This window comes from Colletotrichum gloeosporioides (genome assembly GCF_011800055.1).
Source record: "Colletotrichum gloeosporioides strain Lc1 chromosome Unknown consensus_34, whole genome shotgun sequence".
In the NCBI taxonomy this organism is placed as follows: domain Eukaryota; kingdom Fungi; phylum Ascomycota; class Sordariomycetes; order Glomerellales; family Glomerellaceae; genus Colletotrichum; species Colletotrichum gloeosporioides.
The window spans coordinates 48537-63701 of record NW_025544679.1 but is presented as its reverse complement, the minus strand read 5'-3'; the positions used below and the strand labels follow the sequence as shown (position 1 = coordinate 63701).

At 55.5% G+C, this 15165-nt stretch overlaps 5 protein-coding genes across 5 annotated transcripts; 4 read left to right on the top strand and 1 right to left on the bottom strand.

Annotated features, from left to right (window-relative positions):
* Window positions 1-1878: 1878 nt before the first annotated feature.
* Window positions 1879-3629, top strand: GCG54_00004256 (uncharacterized protein; the record flags this gene model as incomplete). The annotated part of the gene is made up of 2 exons (XM_045404309.1): window positions 1879-2548; window positions 2647-3629. The coding sequence occupies 2 exons, from the start codon at window positions 1879-1881 to the stop codon at window positions 3627-3629; spliced, it is 1653 nt and encodes a 550-aa protein (XP_045265783.1).
* Window positions 3630-4599: 970 nt separating this feature from the next.
* Window positions 4600-5752, top strand: GCG54_00004255 (Pyroglutamyl-peptidase 1; the record flags this gene model as incomplete). The annotated part of the gene is made up of 3 exons (XM_045404308.1): window positions 4600-4656; window positions 4874-5344; window positions 5462-5752. The coding sequence occupies 3 exons, from the start codon at window positions 4600-4602 to the stop codon at window positions 5750-5752; spliced, it is 819 nt and encodes a 272-aa protein (XP_045265782.1).
* A 1347-nt stretch (window positions 5753-7099) lies between these two features.
* Window positions 7100-8877, top strand: GCG54_00004254 (Lipase 2; the record flags this gene model as incomplete). The annotated part of the gene is made up of 2 exons (XM_045404307.1): window positions 7100-8657; window positions 8717-8877. The coding sequence occupies 2 exons, from the start codon at window positions 7100-7102 to the stop codon at window positions 8875-8877; spliced, it is 1719 nt and encodes a 572-aa protein (XP_045265781.1).
* Window positions 8878-9046: 169 nt separating this feature from the next.
* On the bottom strand, window positions 9047-11696 carry GCG54_00004253 (Transcription factor lepE; the record flags this gene model as incomplete). The annotated part of the gene is made up of 3 exons (XM_045404306.1): window positions 9047-9252; window positions 9733-11308; window positions 11370-11696. 3 exons carry the CDS (start codon window positions 11694-11696, stop codon window positions 9047-9049), a joined length of 2109 nt encoding a protein of 702 aa, XP_045265780.1.
* A 570-nt stretch (window positions 11697-12266) lies between these two features.
* Window positions 12267-14062, top strand: GCG54_00004252 (putative cytochrome P450; the record flags this gene model as incomplete). The annotated part of the gene is made up of 3 exons (XM_045404305.1): window positions 12267-13187; window positions 13250-13285; window positions 13349-14062. 3 exons carry the CDS (start codon window positions 12267-12269, stop codon window positions 14060-14062), a joined length of 1671 nt encoding a protein of 556 aa, XP_045265779.1.
* Window positions 14063-15165: the final 1103 nt, after the last annotated feature.

Sequence of the window (15165 nt, the reverse complement as noted above, 5' to 3'; positions counted from 1 at the left end):
TTCCAATTACTGCCATTGAGGGAGGCGCACTACATGCCCAACTGTCACTGACTGGCTGCAATTGCGCAGCTCCCTATGCAACAGGTCTCCGCTCACTAATGAGAACGATGCTCGTAATGGATGCGTTGGGCTGGGATAGAACCACATCGCTCGCTCCTGCAAGCTGGCCGACATGTCACTGCCGTCCGTCCAAGAAAGTTCACTGCAAGTAGCATCCGGCGTAGCAGGCGGATGCACTGAACTGAAGCCGGGCGTTGCACGGTTGCTGCAGCTGCAAGTCCAGCGGGAATGTTTCCGGGCCTCGACTAGACTTGCCATGTCTGCGGCCTCAACGTGAGGTGTCCAATGGAAGTCAGGGTACCCAGGTGTGAGTACTGCAAAGTACAGGCTGGAAACGTGAGCAGCCCGAGACGGCTGGGACGAAAACACTGGCCTGCTGCGTACATAGCGGAGATAGAGTTACAAGAGCCTGAGCACGCCATGTTTCTTGCTGCAATCATTGCAACGACACGGTGGGACACGCTCGAGCAGCCGATTCCCATGCACTGGTTCCTCAGGTTCGCGTTGCGTCCGCTCACTGCTCAGTGTCCTTTCCCAGTCCCAGTCCCAGTCCTAGTCAATGGAAGGTTGGTGAAGAGTGGACCTGGACAAGTCACACGATCGGGCTCAAGATTGCGTAACTTGATCAATGCGATAGGAGCCTGCCAACCGGGCCGCTGTATCTGGCCTCTTATCCCTTCCCTATCAGTGGTATCGCATAATCCGGGGTACGGAGGCTCTGGAAAGCCACCCTGGACGCTGCCGTTGGGTTCGAGAAGGTGACTTGGAACTCGTTGCTGTTGGACACTGATTGACTGATGAGATGAGCTAAGGCAAGGTACCTCGCCGTTCGTTACCTTGCCTTGCCTGCTGCAGCGGCTTGGCTTGGCTGTCCTGGGCTGGCTGTGGACACTGACGGAGATAGATAATGATAAGCATCTCCAATAAGTTGGGCCAACGTGGTTCATCGCTACACACCGTAACGCTGGCATGGCAGGCCAGGCTCTCCCTCATATTTGTACCTGAGTTGCATGTCTGTACCCCCCCGACTGAGATACTGATCAACAAACAAAACCGCAACCCCAAGCCACCACGACGATGGCTACCCGGGCCGCCGTTTTTTGTCACCCGTTGTTCTTTGCCTACATGTTTCACCTCAGCCCTGTGCCAACGGAAGAGTTGCTCTTCATTTACTGAATGGGTGCTCAAAGAATAGCACGAACCCCTAAGCGGTGTGGCTGTCTTGATGACGCTGCTGCCGAAGGGGACACCGCAAAGGAAAAAAAAAGGGTCCCTGGCAGACCAGACCCAGGGGACGGGTTCACTCCGGATGAGGCTAAACAACCACCCAACCGCAGCAGGTCTCTGGGACGAAGGTGCTGCGGAATAGCAACGTCTCCTCCTGAAAACAGACCTCACCAGCACCGTCCACAGTCCCCAAAACGCGGCATTCTCTTATTTGCAGCTGCCACTGCGCATTTCAGGTTTCTTCCCCTGCATTGAAATTTCTTTGACACCGCAATGGAGTGCCATTGACCGCCCACAGTGGACAATGGCCTGCCTCAACGGCCCTGGTCCACCCCCAAGGTAATCCAATTGCAGAAAGGCCAACCACGACCTACCTCTCTCCTTTGACGTCGGAGCCAAGGAGCTTCAACCTCTGCTCTTCAGGTGCCTTCTCACTGCACCTCAAACCCATCTCCGGAACATCTCACTTCCTTCCAAAATACCTCTCCCGACTTCAATTTTTTTCCATCCTCCTCAATTCTTCCATCACACACTCGCAATCCCACGACACCACCAAATATACACCATCGCCTTAGACCACATACACCAGCAATGGCGCCTGCACTAGCACCCGACTACTTCGTCGGTTTTGACGTATCCGACGACGACAAGCCCTTCCTACTCGATGTTCTGGCCCATCCCGGTACTCCTTGGGAGGAGAAGATGGTTGTCTCCGACATTTGCCTCTTCAGCGGCTTCGAGGACTGGTACCTGAAGCTGGAGTGCGCGGCCTCAATCAGAGACAACCGCCCGCCTTCTGCCTCCGAGCTCGATGCCCGAGATGTTCTAGCCTTCGTCCTGCGTCCGACCAAGGCTGCAGTAGCTAACGAGGAGCTGCGCAAGGGCTGGGCCGCTACCGATCAGTCCATCAAGAACTTGTCGGCTATGCTTCGGGTCCATCGGTCAGGCCTCACTGCATCGCCCCAGCCCGTCGAGAAGGAGGAGCGAGTTATCAAGCGAGAGGGTGGTCTGAAGCGGGAGCGTGACGATGACGCAACTGAGGCCCCCCGGCGAGTCAAGCGACAGAGAACCGCGCCCAAGGCCACCTCTCACTACTTTGCGCCTCCGGGGGATGAGCACGCACAGCAGCAATCGGCATCCACATCCCCGGCCGGTAGTGAACAACCCGATCCCTCAGCAATCCTCCGTCACGGCATCGCTACACCGCGCAACAGCCCCCGCAAGTCCAGCAACCCTGAGTCCGCAAATGCAAGCGCCTCTGGTCCGTCGGGGCCCAACAGCAGTATTCAGAAAGTCGCCGGCCAGGCAAATGGAGGCAATGACGACGTCGCCGGCGATTTAAAAGGCAACGGCCCGCAGACAGCCAGGGATCTTCGGGCAGAGAAGCCATCCTGGCCCACCCGACTGTCTCCGTCCCCATCGCCGTCCCCGACGACCTCATCCGGCCCCTTGTCCCCCCTGGATTTGAGCCATGTCAAATCGGAGGAGTAGGCGGGCCGTCGCCCAAACGGAAGCCTGCTGTCATGTCGCCCTTTTTTACACAATCCCCAGCGAAGCAATCGCCCAAGCAGTCTCCGAAAAAGCGAAATGGCCTTGTCTCGACTATTCCCTTTCCACCGCTCTCAGCGCCGCGATTTGGTCTTATTCAGGAGGAAATGGCTCATGAGCCCTTTTGGCTATTGGTTGTCGTTACTTATCTCGTCAAAACGGCAGGCACGCTGGCTATTCCTACGTTTTACAAGATCAAGGAGAAGTACCCTACACCTGCTGCCCTGGCTGAGGCAGACCCAAATACCATTATGAATATGACGCACCACTTGGGTCTTTCTGTTGTCAGAACGGCGGCGATTCAGCGATATGCACGGCTATGGTTGGAGAGACCACCTACGGCGGGAGTCCTTTATAGAGTAAAGAACTACGACAAACGAGATATTTTATTCAATGCCATTACACGACATACGGAGGACGAGCACGAAGAGGAACACACGACGCCAGCTGCTACAGACGATTCTTGGGAAATGGGCCACTTCACCCAAGGCAAATACGCGCTCGATAGCTGGCGCATCTTCTGCCGCGACGAACTCCTCGGACGGGCCCAGGACTGGAACGGCAAGGGCGCGGCACCCAACTTCCAGCCCGAGTGGATGAGAGTACGACCCGACGACAAGGAGCTTCGGGCGTGTCTGCGGTGGATGTGGATGCGAGAAGGATGGGAATGGGACCCCGTCACGGGCGAGAAGACGGTCCTGCGCGAAGAGATGCGGAAGGCTGTGAACGAGAAACGTGTAGAATACGACGAAGTTGGCGGGCTCAAGATCGTCGACGAGCCGCGATCAGAGTGAGTCTTATTGTTCTTGGGAAGTTACGAGGTCCTTGATTATTGATGAGACTGGATATGATGATGGTTGATACCCGCACCGATTGGGTGCCCTGCGCCTTGGAAACGACGATAGATGAGCTGCTGTTATAACGGCAGACGGCAGTGAAATAGTATACAGTGAACAGTAAAACAATGGCATGACCAACGTTCAGTCAGCTCGCTGAGCTGAGCACGATACTTCGTTAGTGACCACTCACATAACAAGGTTAGGCGAAGGTTGCCAGCTAAGGTTTTGCATCAACCAACGTCCATGAAGTTTACCCTTCCCATCCCGGCGCCCATAGCCTGGTAGTTGCGCCCTCACCGCCAATGGCCTTGTATCAGTGCTTCGACATCCTCGTGGTTTAGTGCCACCCTTCTTTTAAACATGTGCGGAAGCTAAAAACTCTCGTCACCCCGGCTGGTTATGAATGCGTAGCCTCAGCTCACCGTGGCGGGTTCATTGCATCTGAGGCCAAGTACTGCTTCATTGACTGTGTAGCGTCCTAATCTTGTCTTTGAGCGATTAGAATTATACTCGTAGGCGCGATTCTGATGCGTCGTAGTCTCGGTTAGTGTGAGCCCCCCGCGCCTGCCTCGGATCTCGCCCAGCGGTGCCCCGCACCGTCCTTGCGCGGGCAGGCTTCGGTTTCCCCCGCCCAGGTATGGTGAAAGCGAACCCCTGTCCCCCACTGCTGCTGCTGCTGCTGCCGCGGCGGCGGCGTCCCATCTCCGCCTGCGGCCTTTCGCATTTAGCGCTGCGACCCCACCTCTTACAGCGCAAACAATCCCGCATCAGGGGAGGTCGCAGTTCAGGTACATAATCGCAAGACAATCGTTTCCCGTTCCCGTCCTTCGTTCCCCCCCTTCTCTGCTTCTTGAAGAAGGAGAAAACCTCTCGCAGCTTTTGCTTCTTTTCTCTCTCATCCTTGGATATACTCAGGACCGGCACAATGGGGTCGCAAATTGACTCGCAAGACGAGTTCACCGTCCTCGTGACCGGCTTCGGCGTACGTTCAGCACACACCCGTCATCCCCACCGCCCGCCCGTCTTTTCCCCGAGTCTGCCCCTCACCACCAGATCGTCACTGCCCCGCCATTGCGACGATGGACATCATTGTCACTCCTCCCAATCCTCAGAGCACACGAGCCAACAACTCCCTTCAATTGCCTTCCGCTCCTCCTGCTACACTACACAACCCGGCTAACATAACTAACCCGCAATAGCCCTTCAAGGTCCAGTACCCCGTGAATCCCTCCTGGGAAATCGCCCACTCCCTGCCCGCGTACCTCCCGCCCCTCCGAGCAAAGAACCCAAAAGACCACCCGTCAGAAACGACGACGACAACAACATCCCGACCGCTCCCGCCCGTCCGCATCCTCGTTCACCCCGAAGCCATCCGCGTAAACTACCAGACCGTCCGCCACCTCGTCCCCCAGCTCTGGGACCCCGCGACGCACCCGCGCATCGACGCCGTCGTGCACATCGGCATGGCCGGCCCGCGCCTCTTCTACTCGGTCGAGCGCCGCGGGCACCGCGACGGCTACGCGTTCCCCGACGTCGACGGCAACCGCCTCGAGGACGAGGAGCGCCGCAAGGAGCAGGGCGAGGGCTGGGTCTGGTACGGCTGTCCCGATGAGATCGAGACCGAGTTCGACCTGGGGGACGTTTTGGGCCGGTGGAAGGCGCATAGCCCGGTATGTTTGTTCTTGATGCTCCATAACTCGTGGCCCCCTTTGTAAATACGCATAACGAGCGATGTGTTACAGGAAAGATGTATGTAAGTAGCCCGGCCGCTGACTCCAGACACACAGGACCGCTCCGACCTGCGCATATCCGAAGACGCGGGCCACTACCTCTGCGACTTCATCTACTTCTCCTCCCTCGCGCACCTCTGGAAGCAGCAGAAGCACCGCCGCGTCGTTTTCCTGCACGTGCCCTCCGACGCGTCCGAGGAGGCCGTCGCGACGGGCACGGAGCTGACGATCCAGCTCATCCGGTCCATCGCCGAGAGCGAGCTGGAGAAGAGGCGGAACAAGGGCGCTCAGAGCGCCGGGGAGGTCGTGGGCGAGAGTGACAAGATTGCGGTTGAGTTGCGGGTTTGAGAGTGAGAGTATGGGTTGGTGGGTTCTCGCGGGGGCGGGTTGTTTTTACTCAAGCATGGTATTTTGGCATAACGGTACATTTATGTGTTATTAGCTTGGTAGCGGAGTGAGGAAGAGAGAGAGAGAGAAGAAGCATGAGCACGGCAAGGTTTGATTTGGGGGTACATGGCATCCATTTACTTAGCCTGGAGTTCACCAGTTTCCCGTCTGAGGCGGGATATGAGTTGGTAATTGAATTGCATCAGTCTCGAATGTGTTGACGACAAGCAGTGCAAATACGTTACGCGGCGCATTTTCCACGCGCCCCCGACCAAAGATTTCAGGATTGCCAGAGGAAACGCCATTGCCGCTTCTGGCATCTCGTGGCCGACGCGGGACAGGTCTCATTCGTGCAGCCGCATTCGTCCACGCCGTGACCTTCTTGAGCTCACATTTCGGGACCTGAGGATATGAAGTCGGGCGAATGGTTTAGTGGTATAATACTCGCTTAGCATGTGAGTGGTCCAGGGTTCGATTCCCTGTTCGTCCATTCTTTTTGCTACTTGAGACTATTTTTGAGCCGTCTTTTTGCTTCAAGTTTGTGTATCGGATCTTATATTTGTGATGAGTGAGAATGGGGGTTTGGTGGTGAAGTTGGGGGTTTGAGTTTGGGGGTTGAAGGAGTGGGGGCGGGTACGCCGTGTAACCTCAACTCCGCTGCGGAAGTCGGGTCGGAGCATTTCACCAAGCATTCTCTATCATTTGGGAAGAAGAGGGTTTTATGGATGAGTCTACGTTTGGTCTGGTTTTACCAGATAGGATTGTGAATGGCGAGGTCGGTGTGAAAAACCCCTGGCCGCTCAGCTGGTGTGTGTCGTTTTCGTGAGCCTTTGTTGATCACTTCATGGACCTGCTCAATGGCATCGGGGACAGTATGCCTATCATGCCGTCAAGGAGTTGGTGTTCTTTCTAAAATCTCACGCCGATACGTCATCGGATGAACGAATCATCCATCTTCCTGACAAGAATGTCATATAAGCCAGGACTTCGCTTCCGGACTCGGCACCGCCCAGAACTGCGGACCTCCGAGCCCGTGAGATTCTCATAAGTTGTGTGGGAGGGCTCTTGGGACGGTTTGAAGACAATTGGCCATGTTCTACTTATTCAATGCCGTGTAACGGGGAATCATCCCATTAGCCTATCGTCCGAAGACTTGAGGGGGGGTCTTGCGTCGCTAGCAACGGCTGATGAATGACGGACGGGCTGCGTACAAGAGGAGTGCTATTTCAAGAGTTACAATCCATCAATAACTCTCCGTGTAGAATTCCAGTTACCATTTCAAGTGCCAACTGTTTTCACCTTTTCAACATGAAAGTAGCTCTACTCTTCAGTTACATCCCCCTCGCCATCTTGCAACTCTCACCATCAACGGCAGCCTCCCAAACACCCCTAACCACAGCCACCAAACCACCCCCAATCGTCAACATCAGAAACGGCACCTTAGCTGGCAAACACAACCCCTTCTACAACCAGGACTTCTTCCTCGGCATCCCCTTCGCCGCCCCGCCCATCTCCAACCTCCGCCTCCGCCGCCCCGTCCCTCCCCCACCATGGCCGAACTTCACCCGTCTCGCAGACTCCTACGGTCCCTACTGCATGGGCAACGCCCTCCATGTCCCCGGGATCTACCAACCCGACACAGCCCCGATGAGCGAAGACTGCCTCCACCTCAACATCATCCGCCCCGCCAGCCCCCCTCCGGAACCCAAGCTGCCGGTCATGGTCTGGATCCACGGCGGCGGCTTCCAGCACGGCAGCGCCGTCGACGCGCGCTACAACGGCTCCTTCCTCGTAGCGCAGTCCGTGGCGGTGGGGACGCCCATTATCTTCGTCAGCGTGAACTACCGCCTCGGCCTGTTCGGCATGATGAACGCCGCGGGGGTGGAGGAGAACCTGCTGCTCCGCGACCAGAGGCAGGCGCTTGCCTGGGTGCAGGAGAATATCGGCGCATTTGGGGGCGATCCGGGCAGGGTTACTATCGCGGGAGAGAGCGCGGGGGCCGCGTCAGTTGGGTATCATCTCATGGCGCGCGATGAGGGGTTGTTCAGCGGTGCGATCGCGCAGAGCGGCGGGCCGTTTTCGACGGCGCCGTTTCTGAGTGAAGAGGAGAAGGGGGTGCAGTTTGAGAGTGTGCTGAATGTGACGGGCTGCGCGGGGGTTGAGTGCTTGCGGTCTGTCCCGGCTGAGGTTCTGAATAAAGCGAGTCTGGCGGTTCCGTACTCGCATACCTTCGCGTTGGACGGCGACCTCGTCACCGACACGAGCTACAACCTCCTGCGCGCAGGTAAGTTCGTCAAAGTCCCGCTGCTCATCGGGACGAACAGGAACGAGGCCACCTCCGTGGTGCAGTACGCCATGCCGGGACCGCTGAATACGCACGAAGACTTCGCGGGCATCATCGCGGCCTCGAACAGCGGGAAGCTTCCCCCCGTCGCGATGGTGGAGAGGTGGGCGGCGCTGTACCAGGACGAGATCGACGCGCCGTCGGCCGCGGGGCTGGGCACGGTGCGGCCGGACCCGGGTCCGGCGCTGGGGGCGGAGTACGGCAAGACGGCGCTGTTTCTCGGGGACGCGTTTTTTCATGCGGGGAGGCGGTTTGCGGCAAGGGTGTGGGCTGAGAGCGGGGTGGCGTGTTATAGTTACTTTTTCGATGTGGTGACGGCGAATGTTGATAAGGAGACGCTGGGGGCGACGCATTTTCAGGAGATTCCGTTTGTGTTTGGGGATAAGAACGGGGATGGGTGGGAGGTTGACCCGTTTCCTGAAGAGGAGGGACCGAGGAGGAAGTTTGAGGAGTTGGCGGGTGTAATGAGTGGGATGTGGATCAGCTTTGTGGTGTCGGGGTCGCCGAATAATCATCACCAAGGTCAGGCCTTTCCATTTCCCCTGGGCTGTTTCTTGAAGACGTTCGCTGACATAACACAGAATCAGTCGGTAATATCACTTGGCCGATGTACACTCGAGAAAAGCCGGAGAACATGGTGTTCAGTGCTGTGGACGGTCTCGGCCTGCGGCCTGATACGTGGAGAGAGGAAGCCATTCAGATGTTCTTTGATCTGGCGGATATGAATAGCAGACATCCATGAAGAAAGATTATTGTCATATGACGAGGGATTTAATCACAAAACTAAGGTTGGCTATCCCGACACTCGAGCCTTCCTGCCTTTGAATTGAGATATCGATTTCTGTTGATAGAAAGCAGTCAGAGGAAATACTCTTACTCACACCCAAGCCTCTCGTGAAGCACAACGTATATCACCTCTGTTCAGCCCAGTACATCACATACCACCCGGCAACCATCGGCGGCGCAATATACCAGAATTGGCCGGCGAAGCGTCTCCAGACGTTGAAGATGGCGTTGTGAGCGGCTCCAGCTAACGGATTGAGACGTTTTGGTGCGATGCCGTACGTGATGATTCCGCTCTGTTTCTGTCCTCCTAGAGCAAAGTCAGTGGCCTCAACTAACACGCAAGGCGGATGGTGTACCAATATTTCCCCACCATCCTTTCCAGCTGCGTATCACGAGTCGTCAGTGAAGAGATCCCGCATGGAAGTGTAAGACATCTTGGCTTTGGCCGTCACTTACATGCCATATCTTCCAACTGGGATGTGTGGGCCTGACTGGAAAACCTGGGTTGGCCTCATATTTGTGTTTCACTGATTGGATTTCGGATGTGAAGCAAATCAAACATGGGCAGGTGGAGATGATCCTGCTGTTTTAGTAAAATTCCCTCTAGTATAAACAAGAAATGCTTAACAGCTATCTTCGGGGTCGGTCCCCGGACTCGGACTTGAGACTCCGCGTCCGGGAACTTTGAACGGGGAACGACATTAGTTACTCGTCCATCATGCCTCTTACATCGGCAACATTGGCACTGAGTCCAGCCATCCAAGACCGGAAAAGTCACTGGACCAAAATGCACCCATCACATCCAACTCACTATCCTCCAAAGGGCCGCTATCCAAGCTCCCCTGCGGCACCGCGTAATCACCCGCCATCTCCGTCAAAATCTCCACGCACTTATCAATAACCTCCCGTCCCCCTTGTTCCATAGCCCTCTCAGCCGATTCTTCATTCATCTGGGCCTCAACACCAGCCAGTACAACCGCAAAGAAGACATAATCCTTCACATTATCCTGCCCAGCTCTGATGCGTGCTTCAGCCCACTCCACCCCCGCACGGAGAAGCCACCGCTCCTCCGCGATCCGCAACGCCGAGCCCGGCTTCGCGACACCGTTCTCAGCTACCCGCGAGGCCAGGTCCGCGGCCAGCATGCTCGTCGCGAGGTGCTTGGTGATCCTGAACGAGCCGGAGCCGCACGTGACGAGACGGTCGAAGTCGAGACACGGCTCTTTGATACCTGATACCATGCGAATTGCTTCTACGAAGGGGTTGTCCGGGTATGAGGCCGGTAGGGTGAGGTAGGATAGTTCCAGGGCAGCGTCGACGCAGGTTTTGTGTGAGTGGCAGAAGAGAGGGTTTGAGAGGGGAACGAATGGCATGTGGAGGATGAAGAGGTACCGCATGAGGATTGTGTCGCAGAAGCGGTGCTGAAATTGGGACGCTTCAGGACGCAGGGAGGAGAGAGTCTTGTTTAGTAATTGGCGTGCGGCCTCCAATTCTGACCCGAGCTGTAGCACGGAAGCGTACCCTCCAGTCGGTTTGATTTTGCTCCAGTGTTTTGCTACAGATAGTCGAAGTCCGATGGAACGATTCAAAGCGATCTGAAGTGACATGTCCGTAGAAGCGTTAGCAGTATTCAAAGCCGGCAACGTCTCCATATCGGGCCCAATCTGATCATCGTTCAAATCAGCCGGGAGCTCGCAATCATAATCATCCTCCGAGATGAAAGGCGACTGCCCAGAGTCAACACTCGCATCAAGCACCAGCTCCATCACAGTCAGCCATAGCCGCCGCCGCATCTGGGCCTGGAACACCGACATCCGCGGCAGCTTCGTTGGGTCCCGATGGAGGCTGATGTATATGGCGGACCGGAGCAACGTCCCGTTGAGGATCCACACGCGGTCGCCGTACAAGGACTCCGTCGCCTGCTGAGCGAGGTGGACCAGGCACATAATCTGTATGCCGCTCATTGTCAATTTTCTCTTCTCGGACGACTCGAGCCATTCGCGGGCTTCGTGGATCCACTGAAGAGCTTGTGGTCTGAATGAGAAGGTTCCATCGCTGACGCATGCGCCGAGAGCCATGCATAGCTGGAGAGTGATGATGAAGTTTGTGTGGGAGGTTTCGTTGTTCTCTAAGAAGGCTTTATGCTCCCGCTTGAGTGTTGGTACGTGGACGATGCGGTAGATCGTCTCGAAAGTGCGAAGATAGTTTCCGAGTAACTTGGACGAAGTGTCTTTATCCGGCAGATGGGACCCATATTGCCCGGGGAACCGCAATAATAGACGCTGCGCTTTGAGACTCTCCCCTAGAGCCCGGCACCGTTGGAGACCTTGCCAGCACTCCCCTTGTTTAGACACCTCCTCATCTAGCCATTTCAAGGCTGGTAGGTTCTGTCAGAAAGGTAAGACACTTATGAAGAGAGGTGATCGAAGCACAAGTGGTGCGACATACCAGAATGACTGAGTGCAGCCAATGACTCGGAGAGAAGTATCTTGATTTGGCCATCAACAAAGTCGGCGGAGCCGAGACGTCGCTCAACGTAGCAATGGTGGGCGACCCGTCCAGCTCGGCGCGGGCGCCCTCCGCTGCGTGTGCGGGTGACTCTCCCACAATCGTCTCGCCATTCCACGTTGAAGCTGATGGTTTGCTGATGAGAACACTAGGAAAGAGATGATGAATGCCAAATTCCGGATTCCGATGCAGGCTGCGGCGGCGGCGGGTCGGGCTGCTGAGACGAAAGCGGTATTGTTCCTGCGGCTTCGGGCTGCGTAGACTCATCGCGCGCCGGACTTTTCTGCATCTCAGGAGGGCTTTTCCATCGTGCGGACGTAGACGGCTCGGGGTAGGCGCATACCCTGTTTTTTGACCGCTGGCAGCTGCTGCAGGGGCGCTGATGATCGCACCGCAGCTTTCTCTTTCGGCATTCCGTGCAAGCGAGGGTTCGTCGGCGCCGAACCCGGAACTTGGTCTGGTAAGACCCTTCCATCACCAACAATGAGAATTATTGACCAGTTCCTCATTGTCGTGTGGGAGAAATAGTCGTGGGAAGATGGAAGAACGGCGGTCGTGGACATGGACTACGGAGTGGGGCCCGGGCTTCGGGATCGGACTCGGACTCGGACTTTGAGTCCGGTGTACTAAGCCCATGGTAGAACTCATATCCGCGGTGAAATTCAACATCGACGAGCCAATTGAATGACATGAACTTGAAAACTATAAGGAGATGGAATTGCATAGTTCATTGGTAGATTATGATAAAAATCAGAGTTATACAACAAGCAATAAGAAACCTCTCAGCTGAATCGAGTACAGCGCGAGAACCCAATCCCACGGCACCTATTCTTGAAGATGTATCCAAATCAGTCCGATTATCAAACGACTCTTTTCCAGATCATAGTCTTGATCTTGTCAGCATATGCTCTTTACCTATTCCTTCTACAAAAACCAATACCCGGCATACCATACAACAAAGATGCAGCGAACTCTCTCCTGGGAGACATCCCCGCACTCCTCAATAGCCAAAATCAAGACATAACGCTCTGGGAATGGGTCTCTTCCCAATGCGAGAAGCTCCAGTCACCCATCATCCAGCTCTGGCTGGCACCCTTTTCGAGACCCCTAGTCGTCCTCTCCGACTTTCGTGAAGCCGAGGATATCACTATGCGGCGAACCAAAGAGCTCGACCGCTCAGACAGCCTCGAACATATCTTCGGTCCTCTTTTCCCTCAGTTTCACATGCTCATAAAGAGTCAGGATCCCCTATACAAGAGGCAGCGAAGGTGGCTGCAAGACCTCATGACGCCAGGCTTCCTCCACAACGTGGCCGCCGAGCCGATCTACCAGAACGTTCTCAAGGTCGTCGAGCTGTGGGAGCACAAGGCGCGGCTCGCCAGGGGACGCCCCTTTGCTGCGTTTGAGGACATTTACTACGGTGCTTTGGACGCGGTGTTCTCGTTCTCGTTTGGGGGAGCGTTTGCTCATTCAGCGATACCAGCCCGACTTGAAGCGGTCGCCTCCATGGGAGGGGTAGAAGAACCTTCTGAACCTGGAGGGCCTGTGTTGTTTCCAGTAGAAGCGATAAACAAGGTCGTCGACGCGATTCTGACGCTGGCCGAATCTGTCGAGGAGGCGAGGAAAGCCGTGTTTCCGAGGTTTCGGTCCTGGTATATGCACCACACTACGCGCATCAAGGAGGCCAAACGGATCCGAGACGACTTTATCGACCGCGAGATTGACATCGCGGTGGAGAGACTCGAGTCTAAGGAACCTGTATCCTCGGCAGTCGACCACATGATGCACAGAGAGAAGCTTTTCGCTGAGAAGGAAGGCAGGAGCCGGTGTTCAAGTCTGTCGGAATGCACAGCGAGGTATGTTTATATCGCCAACCGCTTATTCGATGAGACTTTACTGAATCTAAGAGATGATGGCAGGTCTTTGGCTTCTTGATGGCAGGGCACGAAACCAGCGCTACCACCTTTGGATGGGGTTTGAAGTACCTCACAGATCATCAGGATGTGCAACACAAGCTTCGTGATGAGCTACGCAAGCATTTTTCAAAAGCAGCCGCACAGAGACGACAGCCAAGTTGCGAAGAAATCACCAAGACCACGATCCTATACCTAGATGCCACCATGGAGGAGATCCTCCGCTGCGCGGGAACCACATCCGTCACCGACAGACAGGCCCTCCACGACACCACCATTCTAGGCCACCGGATTCCTAAAGATACAAACGTCATCCTGGTCACCATCGGCGAGAGCATCATGAAGCCTGAGTTCGTCATACCCGACTCGCAACGCACAAAGACGGCCCTCAACGCAGCGAGCCGCATCCGCAGCTGGAACTCGTCGCCTTATCCCGTAGCGGACTTCCAGCCCGCGCGTTGGCTAGTGCCGTCGAAGGAAGACGCCGACCGCGAGGTGTTTGATGCTACCGCCGGGCCGCAGATGGCGTTTGGACTGGGGCCCAGGGCTTGTTTCGGACGGCGGCTGGCGTACTTGGAGCTTAAAATGTTTACGGTGCTCTTGTTCTGGAATTTTGAGCTTCTTCGCTGCCCAGATGAGCTATCCGGGTACAATGGGTGCGTCGGGCTAACTGTCAAGCCGATGCAGTGCTATGTCAGGTTGAGCAAGGTATCATGGTGAGTTAGAAGGCAGCAACGGCAACGTAGGATCGTGATGTGCTGTAGACGACATCTCTCCAGGTAATTGAGATCCTTGGGAGCGTTTTCGTAGCCCACTCTTTGTATTCATTAGCAACTTGCGCATGGAAGATTGCTCGTACTAGTGTATCCTGCGCATAGTGGGGGTAATCCAAGATGCATCTTGATCGAAGTATCTTATACGGCGGCGGATGAGAAGGAGAATTACGGGATTAGTTCCTGCTAGCCCATGTTTTTCAGGATCGTCAAGCATTATTATCGCTTACACCACCCGGACACGGAGCCGAAAGTGGGTCCAGAACCGGCGAGAAGTCGGTGGGCGGCGCCGGCAAAAGCGCCAAGGACGGTCGGAAGTGGACCACAACTCGCAAATCGAGTGCACACCCGTGCGACCTCGCGGGTTGCGAGCCAAAAGGTCCCTATTTTATAACGTTAAGCCGATTTAACGTTTTCTGTCGGCCATGTTTTTGTGGATAGCATTTCGACCTTTCTCCGGAAAAGTGTGTGAAACTCATAAGTCGACGAGTACGCCTGTGATTAGGAAAAGAACAGTCAAAGACCACACACAATCACACTCATCCACCCAAAATCGAAGCAAAATGAGTTTCCTAGCCCGCAATACTTTGATTCGCCGACTACGAGCCGTGCCGACGGCGGCAAAATTTGCGCCGCTGATGGCTGCGGGCTTCATCGTCACAATTTTGAATCTTGGGCCACCGCCATCCCCTGATGCTCCTTCAGCATACGATGGTCCTCAACATGAGCAGAAAAAGCAAGCGTACCCAATCCTAGGATGGACTGGGAGCTTATAATGTTCGTTAACATGTCTCATTTTTATACACTACATGGCGTACCTAACCAGACACAATGAATGGATGTTAGAGCCGGCGTCTCCAGCACAAGTCCCGAAGCGAAAGCCCCACCACCGCCGCCTTGCACCGACGGTCACCACCTCGCTGCTCTTCTCGCGTCACATCGACTAATCGCCGAAGGGGCAAATACGTGCACCGATTCGTACATTAGCAGAGCTTCTATCCGAGACAAACTCATCAGCCCACGGTCTTGCCGACGACTTCGATCGATTCG